Source organism: Hipposideros armiger, unplaced genomic scaffold, assembly GCF_001890085.2.
Source record: "Hipposideros armiger isolate ML-2016 unplaced genomic scaffold, ASM189008v1 scaffold_902, whole genome shotgun sequence".
Taxonomy (NCBI): domain Eukaryota; kingdom Metazoa; phylum Chordata; class Mammalia; order Chiroptera; family Hipposideridae; genus Hipposideros; species Hipposideros armiger.
The window spans coordinates 374,722-386,780 of record NW_017732252.1 but is presented as its reverse complement, the minus strand read 5'-3'; the positions used below and the strand labels follow the sequence as shown (position 1 = coordinate 386,780).

Here is a 12,059-nt window from a genome sequence, read left to right as displayed (position 1 = left end):
AATTCATGAATATGATGTTTCCCATCTTCTATTTTAAATTAAAAAATGGATTTAGGACCTGAGAACTCATTTTCTCATTAATCCTTCCAATTAAACTTTCTAACCCTTCTCCAAGCCTTGGAGTGGGGGAACGGCAGAATAAGAAATGAGGAATACTCATTAGGAACTGGTGGACCATTCAGGTCATCGATTGAGAGAATCAAAAAGTAAAACATGTTGACTAGAAAGATCCTGGGCCTTATTCCCCTCGCCATCTGACAGTTGCAAGAATGAAAAATAATAAGTAACTAATTGGCACTTTTACCCTCATGAGCTCGTTATTAAACAAGATGCTTTTTGGGTGCACAGAATAGATTGGCAGGTAAAGGTGCTACAAACGAAATCCATGTGGAAGAGCTATTTTGATCTTGGAGGAAGGAGTCTACCATTCAGTTGCTTGACCTTTCTAACATGTCTTAAGAATAACATTTAATTAGGTCAGGATGGAAAGTTAGAAATTAACTATTTTGAGTTAAAAATTAAAACTTACTGATACCTCACTACCACAACCTCTAGAACACATTTTTAAGATTGGTTTGTTTTAAAACTCACGTAGTTTTATTTTAGTATATGGCAAAATTAAAAAAATACAACAGACTAAACTTTGAACAAAGTATTTCTAATGTGAAGTAGTGTTTCTTGCTAATTAATGTGATTAAGTAATAATAACTTAGACGGTCCATAACAGCTGTGAATTAACTCACTAATTTATCATAGTTTGGGGCATATACTGTATGTATCCAAAAATGAATGAATTATGATTTTTATTTTTATGCAAACATTTAATTTATATAAGTAACTTGATTATTTAGTTTCATTATTTAAATTAGTATACACATCTGAAAACCTGTATTTGAAGTAGAATTGACTTTAGAACATTACTTAATATCTGGTATGATGCAATCGATGTTAAGGAAAGGTACTCTTTAATAACTGAAGTTTTCTATGCTTTAAAAAATAGTTATTTGAATATATTGTCATTAATCCTTTGGTATCACTTCTAAAGATAAGTGAAATTTGTGTTTATGTGACTTTATATGTATTCCCCATTTTAATTCTGCATTCAAAATCCTCTAGTGGAAACCTTTCAATGTATGCTAGAGTTTTTATGTTTAGTGCGGTCTGTTAATGTACTTTCGTAGGTAACTAATTCTTTTTTTTCCTCCTCTCTTCTTGTCCATGAAAAGAAACTATCGAGAACAGAGGTATGTGATGAGAATAATCTGAACATATAAACAAAAGGTTTAAATCCTTTTAGCATCTTTGGAATTCATACATGGAATGATAAATCAAGTTTGCTTTGTTTTTATGCTGTAGCGATCATAAACTAATTGTGGGTTTTCATGACCTTAAACTGATTAAAATTTTAATAATGATGTCATGGAGTGTATTAATTTAAAATATATCTATCATTATTTAATTTTAATGGTTCTTTCATGTGTACTACAATTAATAGAAATTCTTATTTGTATTACTTTTATCATAATATATATGGAAATGGATTTTTTTTCCATCTAAAACAAACTTCTTCTATGTTAAGCTGTCACCTTTTTTTATGTTAGTTAATTGGCTTTACAACACTCTTGTCAAATACATTCTGAGGGGATTTATTTTTTGTTACTGTTGTTATATCAGTAACTTCCTTTCATAAGTGATACAATTTCTATAGGCGCGGTGTGATGGTCAGGAGACTGCCCTGGCATTTGATGAGCCTGTTTCATTTCTGCATAAGGAAATATTTTTTGTACTGATCAGGTAATTTCACAGATAGTTAAAGAATTAGTTTGTGTAGTTGGAATCTCTGATCATCTAGTGTACTTTTTTTAATAAAAAAGCCCGGAAAGTCAAGCACCCCTTTCATCATAACATTAAAATCTATGTTTAAACTACAGTGTAAACACGGATACAAAAAGATTTATGCAGTTCTGTAAGAATTGCCTACTTTTTAATAAATCTAAATTAGCCCATATTGGGGTACACCCTATGCTTCTCACATTTAAAAAAATCACTAATGCTATTAGCTATTGATACAAAAAAAAATTTTAAATACCCTGGAAATTGATAACTGAGACCAGGTCTTACACATCATGTAGTACTATTTTGTACTCAAAATATCTTTGCGTATTCCTCCTTACTTTCCCTACTGTTTTGTTAAAGGCCTGTGGCAGATTAGGAATAAGATGTAATAAACATGGTGAGACTTTCAAGCCCTAACCACGGTTTTCATTTTTTCACAAATTAAATTTATAAACTTTACTCTTCTGTTTGCTTCTATGTTGTAATATAAAATTCCTACAAGGCTTTAGCTGTAAGTATCTTATAGAGTCTGTGAATAAGTGGTGCCCACAGGGTCCCAACTGAGATCCTGGTCACTTAGCATAGATATTAGAAAATATTGACCTGGCCCTGGAGTAACTAACTTGCCATTAACAGAAGAAGTAAAACTGAGGCAAAAGTAGTTAAATTTAAAAGCAGCTAGATTTCTTTTTGCCATGTTTTCAACTCTTGTGTCCTAAAACACTGGACAAGAGCTGGAGCTATTTAAGCTTTCTGTTGGGTAGAAGTTGATCAGTCATATCAGAAATCTAAGCGTGGTGGTTTTATTCAGTGAAAAACAGAATTAAGCTAATAAGATACACATTGATGATTCAGCTCCATTTCCATAGGTGCTGAGGCTATAAGGTGATTTAATATTGATGACTATATAAAAAGAAGAGTAAAATGTCACAAATATGTAACATAAGCAAAACTAAAGCCATGTTCTAAGATGTGTTCTCACTAGGGATACTATCCAGAGTAAAGGAATTGTCCACACTACAAAAAATGATTAGTATGTAAAAGTGTATCAGTTTCTTATTCTAATTCAATGTATGCATAGGTATAGTTAAGAAAATTTTTACAGTAAGACCCTCCTTTATGTACCTGATATAATTTCCTGCCTCCTGGTATTACTGAGTCATCATTTCATCTATCGGCTAATGTCTCAGAATCTAGTTCATGTTTTGAGAGTTGTCACATCTTCAGCAGGTATTCATTTTATATAATTTGATTTATTTTAACACAACCTGTATTTATTTTTGCCCTGTCCATAGTTAGTGAATCTTAAATTTGTACAATACTTTTCACAATGAGAGCTAGCAAAGAATGGACTTTAGATCAGGAAGTTGTGAATGGATACATATCTTATGAAGGATTTTCCTTTTTGAGAATATATGTTAGTGGTTACAGAGAAGATGGTAAGACCAGCGCCCAAGCCATGCATTAAGAAACTTGCAATCTCATAAAAATATCTGCAGATACTCAAATAAAGATGCGCCCCATTTAAAATGATGCCAGGGAGTAGAAATAAGAATTTTGAGTTGTCTTTGCCTTTAAATTAAGTTTTTCTTTGAGATGCCATGGTGGGAGGACCAAGTGACAAGGAATCAGAAACCTACTTGGTAGTATGTGGTCTTGGAAAATCACTTAAACTTCCCTCAACTCTAAAATCAGATCAAGTTCTTTGTAATCTGTAAAGCATATAGGAAGGGAAGTTATTAGTATATGGTCTCTGAAGACTTTGTTTCCCTGACCTTCAAAAGAAAGAGGTGGGTATGGTTGTTTTCAAAAAGGAAGGCAGCTTTCTTCCACATAAGTGACACCCACACATACTGGTTAAGCTGGGGAAAGAATGGGTGAACATATCAGGTTGCTTTGATGCTAAATGCAAGACCATATTAAATAGGTAGCCAGTTTTCAGATTCACGTTAATAATATAATGGCTCAGAAATGTCCAATTGGGCATAACTTGCAAATTACTGGAGAGGTCAAGCAAGTAATTCTGATAACCTGGTAATTTTTTTTCCTCCAGAGAACATGTCCTCAGGGTTTTCATTATATGAAGGAATGTGTGATAGATTTAATTGTGGGCCTGATGAAAAGATGGAAACCCATTTTTTTTCTTTTTGTTGACAAATTGCTTAATGAAAACCAGAAGTCCCATTTTTGGGCAGAGTGGAGGCAGAACCCCTTACATGAATATCACTTTAAATCTGACAGTGTCATATTGTAAAGGATAGAACCATGGATCCTAGGAGCCACGGAGAGTTCTTACACACCATGTAATTAGAAGGATGACTTGATCCTTTCCTTTAAAGTCTTCAGGAAACATGACCTCCATCATTTTACAGTTGATGCTATTGTTTATATTTTAGCATAATTGCTCTAGGACTTTGTAGCTATATACTTTGTTACAAGTTTGATTTATAGTTTTCAAACAGGCTTGCAAATAGCAATAGCATAAGAAAACATTAATTGAACTTGGATTTATAAAACACCTATATTCAGCTGAAATATTCTCTTCCTTTTTCTGAAATGAACACACATCATTATGATTAACGTGAAATGAAATAAACAATTAGATCATTTATTACTGACCTATATCTTAAGCAGAAATCTCCTTCCTCATTTCTTTTCTCTCTCACCTGTTTTAGCCACTTTATTTTCTGCTTGTGAACCTCCCTCCTTTTTTTCCCCCAACCTTCCTGGGTTTGTTTTATATTACTATTATTTTGGTGATAGTCATACATCTGTCAGTGTGACTTGGTACACATTACACAATATTTCTTAAAACAGTAAAGTAACAATTTCAATAATACTAGATGACCCTGACACCCACAAAGCACTGGAGAAATGTCTCCTTCAGCATTAAGGTTAAGACTTATTTTTTTTTTCATTATATTCTCATTTTGCATATGTGCAAGGGTTATTAAGTTAAATATTTGGTTCAGTGAGCCCTTTTAGGAAAGATCAGACTTCCCTCGTACCAGGGATCCTTTCTGAGGAAAAAGAATTTAATTAAATAAGATTTTTTTTGGTCATTATTTAATAAAAAATTCATGCACATATCTAAGATATTTACATGTAATATGGGAAAATTTCCCATTATAAAACTTAACACTTGTCAGGCCACCTAATGTAGTCACATCTAGATTCCAAACTTCTGTGAAACAGCAAAATTTTGGGAAAAAAAGCAGTAAAGACTAGAAAAATAAATTCATTTATTTCTTAAGTTTAAAGAGATCATTTAGTTTGGTCATTTATAATTTTTTATAGCAAATGATGAAATGTTATTTTCTTGATCATGGCGACCTGATATTCTCTATCTTCACTAAAGGTTAAACAAGAAGAAATAGGTTGCTATAATATGTACTCGATATCAAAAAGGTGAATTTATAGATGGTGAATGTTAAATATTGAGATTAACAAACTGAATACTCATGAACATTTTTATGCATTTATGATGTAAAGAAAGTTACACGTAGTCCTTGTAGAATTTTAAGGAGAATGCAGAATAGTTTCTGTATTTTGAAGACTTCACAATAGACATAGGTAAGACTGTAATCTTCCCAGGATGATAAAAATAAGGCTGTGCCCAAGAAATTCTTGAATTTAAACCCCCTTCCAACCCTCTAATTGAAGCCCACAGTTTCTATGCTTAGCATTTAAGATGTTTGTGCACTCTATAAAAGATAACAATGTACTTCAATTGCATCGAAGGAGTGGTAAAATGTGCTCAGTTAAAAAAAAATACTGGGTCCCATCCATTGAGAGAGGCGGTCCATTGAAGCCTGTGCTGTCAGCTAAGTGACACCTTGGTAAATGCCTGAGTGCCAGAGCCAAGTAAAGAGAAGCTGGTTTGGTAACTAAGGAAAAACCAAATGGTTAAAGGAGTTAGCAAATGTATACCTTTGTTGGAGACCTATTTAAGTACAGCTCTGTTTAGAATTCTCCATCTAACACTAGTTCGTGGCACCTCCAACAATAGAACTGATGGAACCAAATCCAGTTGGAGATTCAGTTGGCCACTTGGGGGCCATGCCTGGGCAAATGACTAAGTTAGCTACTGAGGAAGAGGTGCTGACTAGGTGGTTTGATCTATAGTTTTCTACCCTGATCTTTAGGAAAAGTAATAAAAATCTGTTTCACTCTTAGTTACTTTAAACTCAGAGCGGGCAGAATCAGTAACAGTGCAGATTAAATAGATTTTCCCTTGTTGAACACCTTCTACAGTGGAGATAGAGAACCCAGGTCACCCACCAACTACCTATAAATATCCTTCTATAGTCTCAGCAAGAATTCAGTTATTTTTTTCAACCTTATTTTTCTGTGCTAAATTATATTCCTTTACATATTCTACTGTACAGACAATTATATTTTTGACTTGCCTTTGAATCTTTTTCCATTTCTTCATATTGCTGATAAATGAACACTGAAATTCCAAATTGAGCAGAGAACTCTAATAAGAATTTATCTGGATATACATTATAGAACATAGGTGTTTTTTTCTTAAGACCAATCAAGTTTACATTATATAATGTTTGGAAATCATGAGTAGTTTATTCACCATGGTGAAAAAAATATATGCCATTTCTGGGCAAGGATTGTCTGTCCCAACACCTCTCCTTCAGCTCCATTTTATTTTTTTAAGACAAAAATGAAGTTAACCTCTCCAAGTACAATGAAGTTACAATGAAATATCTCATCTTTCTAGATTTTTCCCTTGAAGCAAGGCTTTATTCATCCAGACTGTAAAGATTTAAGTGATTGCATTTCTGATCCTGCAGTTAGAATGACTTTAACTTGTCACATTTATTAATAATCTTACGTGTTGTTATAGGTTTGATTCATATAGATCATTATCCCTACCTCTTTTTTCCTAAAATAATATTTGTATATGTCTGTGTTCATGTGTGTGTCTTGTTTTCTGACTCTGAAATGTTTATTATGCCTTAGACAGTTACCCCAGGGAGATTATGTAAAAAAGCCTGGAGATGGTGACTCTTTTTATAGCGACATTCCTCCTGGAGTCAGCACAAACTCAGCATCTAGTTCTAAGAAGAGGTCTGCTTTTCTGTCGCATTTTCAGATTTCTACCTGTTCCATCACACATTATTCCATTAGTCAGAACATTTCATTATTTTGCAGCAGGTTTGATTACTTCTTCCTTCTTTCTTGAATGTTAAAAAATAGTATCCTTTGTTCTTTGATTACTCTGCTTCAAAATGCCATATGCTCAAACCACTTGTTTAATAAATCAGGCCAGAAATCCAAACAAAACAAAACTAAACGAAGAATAACTTTAAATCTTTATAGAACCCTCGGATTTTTCAATCTTGCTCTTAAATGGCTTATGAAACAATACAGAGTATGTTATCATATTTTAAATGGTGAGCTTTATGTCATGTTTGGTAGTCAAAGAAAAAGGTTACTGTCATGCTTCAATAAAAGCATTTGTTAAAATAAATTGATAATATGAATGCTGCGTTGATTATTTTTGAATTTTAAACATATCAAAGCTAAGCTTGCTGTGAAAAAAAGATCGCTTCTCTGTGAATCATATATTTGAATATTATGATTTTGCCTTTTATTCCTGAAATGATTATTTCTAGACTTTATAACTTAGAACTTGGTTGCCAAGTTAATTTAAGTGTATTTAATGTTTGTGAGTCTTATAATAGTGTGGTGGGGTTCATATATTATTTATGTCTTGAACTTTGATGCTATATTCTTGCTCCAGGATCTTAAGTTGTATATGACCATTTAAAATTCTGCATGCTTTTATGATTGCTTAATAAAGTAAACTGATAAAAGAAACAATAGTTGCAATGTTTTAAGAAATGAGACCTACATTCACACTGAAGTAAGCTAAAGTATTCCTGTGGAAGAGTTTCTTTAAAAGTGTTGGGAAGGGGTTAATGTATAGCAAAAGAAGATTTGATAACCCCAAGCATTACTTTGAGCACAGTAATTACTTTGTAGATTGAAAGGAAAATTGTTAGTTTATTGAGAAGAAACATGATTTCTTTTAGAGTTCTAAATAGAGTAAATCATCTGTAAAAATGCTTCAGTGAATAACACTCTTTATAAACAATCAGGAAGGAGAATAGAAGGAATTAGTGAGATCTGGGAACTCTACCTTTGTGAAGCGGTCTTAAGCCTGAAAGAGTGTTTTTACTCAGAAAACATAGCTTAAAGCAAAAATAAAAATATTAGTTTTTGCAGGAGTACAAGTCTATGGAGGGATGTTTGAAAAATTTTATTATTTTAATTTATTGGGGGTTTTTGGCTAAGAGAATCAGATTTACTTAAATTCTGCCAACATATAAATATTTTCTTGGTCAAATATTTAATTTTAAATTAAATAACATGGTAAATAAGTGGAAAAATCAATGGATTCCAGCAAAATTTCTGTTTTCCTTTTGTACAAAATAAAAATCATTCTATAATTAGCAAATGATGTTGAAAAAGTTCTAATCTAGGGAATTAATATATAATAATTGTGCTGAGTTCCATTTATTTTCATTCATTAGTAAAAGTTTCCTTTTAAAATAGACATTATTAGCAATTAACTGGAACGATATGTGGAAAAGATTTTAAGTATAGTGCTGTTTTCTTAAGTACTTCAAGAAGAACTTAAAATATTGATTGACTAATTCCCAGATTTTAGCAAAATCTCCATGGGTTATGACTTTTAAGCAGTTAAAAATTATATCCAATTATGTGACACCTTCCAAGTATATGTAGTTTGTTAAAATACTTTTTTTATGTGGTACAAGGTAGGTCTGTAAATTCTGCTTCTTGTAGACAATTCATTTAGAGATGGCAGGACACAAACAACAGAAGGGCTTAATGGTTCCTGGGCTTTGTGAGAGAGACTTCCATGATAAACATCCCATTCAATTCAGTTATTGGACAATTAATGAACAGTACTACATTTTGGGGGAGGGGCATATTTGTGGAGAAAATGCCAATTCTCAGAAAATAATTTTATTGTTTAAGGAAACCTAAATAGTATTCTGATAAAGGTTAGCCAGGTTCACTAGAGCAAATCCTAATGAAATCTCTTGGAAGTCCATGTTCTCATAATATTTGAATGGAAACCATTGCTTTACAATTAAGAAACATCTATGGTGGGACCCCATTATAACTGCTGCTCAGGTTATATACCTAAAATATGTTGTGAATTTGCTCTATGTACTTGCTGTGTTCTAGGGGATGTAATTGGCTTGCATTCTATCCTGACACTTTTCAATTATAAACTATTATAATGGGGTTCCATTGTATTTGACTTTTCTTAAGTTGAATGTTGTGTAATTCTGCCTTCTTCATGAAGACTTTCATGTTCTCTTCATTCTTTCATTTCAGATTTTTTTTCTTGATTTATTTTATTTAATGCACAGCAATGCTTAGAAATTTTGCTTACTGATTTCAAAATATTCATTTGATTATATTTTTGAACAATATATACACATTTTCAATTTCAGGTCAAATGGACTCTCTCATTCTTGGAGTGAAAGGATCCCAGACACAAAACATATTTCAGACATCTGCGAAAATGGGCGACCTCGAAGTAACTCTTGGCAAGGTATAGGGTGGCATTTTGAATCCATCTGTCCACATAACCCAAGTTCTGTTGTTTGTGGTCCCTGGTTGTAAAGGCTTGTTCTTTTCTGTAAGTTCTTTAAGCTCTTCTCCCAATAGAGAAGAGGACATGTATTATGAATCCAGTTCTTTTTTCCTTGGATGGGAAATGATGGGATTGGATAGCACCAGTGTAGTAGGCACATTGAGAAGGCTGTACAGAGCTGTAACGCCCTGTGTTCTGGTGGTGCTGGTGGTGAATTATGCCCACTTGAAATACCATATAATTAAGCATATGGCAGTTATTTGTTTATATTCAAATCTAGCTATAAACCGTCTTTTTCAGGTAACCTGGGAGGCAACAGAAAGAAAATCAGAGGCAAAAGATTTAGACCTCGGTCTAATTCAACTGAGTAAGTCTGAACCTCTAATGAAAAAAGGCATTCCAAGGTCCTATGCAGTTAGTTTGAAAAGTTAATTAACCAGCTCATCAGAGAACTGTAAACCATGCCTCTGGTCTTGGTTTTGTCTTCTGAATTCGTTTTTGCCATTTATAAAATTAACCATGGCTTTTCTCTTTTACATAGGCATCTCCGCAACTGTGCCCATACCAATATTCACTGATAGTGGGGGCCTCCCCCTCACTGCAGGCTTTTTCCTCCAGTAACCTGCCATTGTGGTGTCTTGGTTCTGTTTCAAGGAAATTTTGATAACATTCCTTTCTTCTCATCACCCGGGATCCAGCCATTTCAGAGGGGTCACCCTTCCTTCCCCTAATATTCACACAGCCTAGAAGCATCAGGGGGAACTTGCCACCATAGTAGAGCATGATACTGCTCACAATGGCTCCACTGCTCCGGGGGCTTCATGGCTGCACTCTAAGCATTCTCTCAGACTAATGGAATTAGTTTCCCTTTTACATTTCCCTTCTGAGGACATTTTTAAAAGGGCGTTTACCTAAACTTGCTCTTTAACGGAATCATTGTCCCTAAATGCAACACTATCCGTTTTGAATGATAGCCACACATTTTCTTTTTTTTCTTAACTGGGGATGGGGTCCGAAGTTACAGTGAAGTCATTTATAATAAGGTAAACACCATGCACTTTGTAAAAAAAAAAAATGTTTCTCCACTTAATCAAGTGTAAGCAAAACCAAGCTTCCTCAAACCTCTATCTCCCATCATGGAATAAAGCACATTCTCTGCTTTCCTTCTGGACCTTGCCACCTGGTTTTAAATCACCATTCTTTTTTTAACCCACCTAATTTTTTTTTTCTTGCTGATGTCTCACTAGTGCTAGCGATTATTCCCAGGATCGCTATTGCTTCTTTATGCCTTAATACTTAAGAAATCGGAATAGCAGGTATTTGGTAACTGCTTGTCAGAGACTTAACGTTAGCTTCTCCATCATATACCCTGCCTTTTTACAGTCCAGGACAATAACATTGCCCTGAAACTTGGACCTTGCTGCTGATGGTATTGTCTTGTAAGTGGCTTGTCAAAGTTTCCGAGAAGGTATTTTACCATAGAAACAGTAGACGGGTTCAGGTGATACCATTGCATGGTCCAGAATGGCATCCTAGAGCTCCATCCTGAATAACTGATCTGTTCGAGTTTATCTTGTACATTCCCAAAGCAGCTGGATGCTTTAGGACTCACTGAGGATAAACTCTTCTTGGAATGTTGTTTGATTTGTTTTGCATGAGGTCACCTGGTAAGAGCTCCTTAAGCTTATCTCAGTCGCTCACAAGAGTACAGATAAAACTGCAGAATGTCCTTCAAAACTTCCTTTCTGTACTGTTTAGTATCCTAACAGTATTTCCTATAACAAGGCTTTGTAAACTCCTAACTGAAGGGGGGGAAAAAAAAAAAAAGATCCGACATTATATTAAGCTGTGAGCTTAGGACCCAAAGAATACTTGGTGTTCAGCAAAATCATAACAATACTTTCTAGAGTAATCACTTATTTTAAATAATTTTTCTGTAAAAGTCCCACGTATGACGTGTGATCAATATTGTGATACTACAAATAGCCCTTGAGAAGCCTTGCCTGTGAGATAATTAGGTTATATATTTATAATATTTAATAAAGTATCATAATGCAATCATCTTTGTGAAGAAGAAATATTAAGGACTTCCTCAAATTTTTCAGACTTTTCAGATTTGGGTTACATGACTCATGTTACCTAAATGGAGCTAAACCTGTGAAGCTGACCACTGTTTTCACATTCTCAGATACCTTATTGTGCAGGCATACTATATATATTTTTTTTTCTTAAAAGGAATACTAATACCATATCAAGAATTATGTTAATAGGTTTTTTATACATTCATATTTGTTAATCCCCTTTGCTTTTACTATAACATCATCGGTGTGACTCTGTGAGGAGCAGAATGACCATGGAGAAACATTATTTTTTAGACTAAGAGGTATTACCAGGTCCATTATTTCAACATTCCTTTTAGTATCCCATCATCCCAAAGGATGATGAAACATTGGGACATGAATTTTAAAATGCACCACAAATACATACTCTGCTGATTAACAACATAAAATGTCCTTGTTTAATGTATTGTTTTTCCACTCAAAGCTTTTGCATCTTCCTCACTGTTGTACAT

General features: G+C 33.8%; 1 protein-coding gene across 1 annotated transcript in view; it reads left to right on the top strand.

The window, feature by feature from the left end:
• Positions 1–12,059, top strand: part of ADAM22 (ADAM metallopeptidase domain 22) — an 86,051-nt gene that overhangs the window by 55,792 nt on the left and 18,200 nt on the right. Inside the window, exons 21-24 of the mRNA XM_019630350.1 lie at positions 1,227–1,244; positions 6,814–7,008; positions 9,345–9,445; positions 9,788–9,854. Coding sequence (XP_019485895.1) covers positions 1,227–1,244; positions 6,814–7,008; positions 9,345–9,445; positions 9,788–9,854 — 381 coding nt within the window. The remainder of the gene's footprint in view (positions 1–1,226; positions 1,245–6,813; positions 7,009–9,344; positions 9,446–9,787; positions 9,855–12,059) is intronic.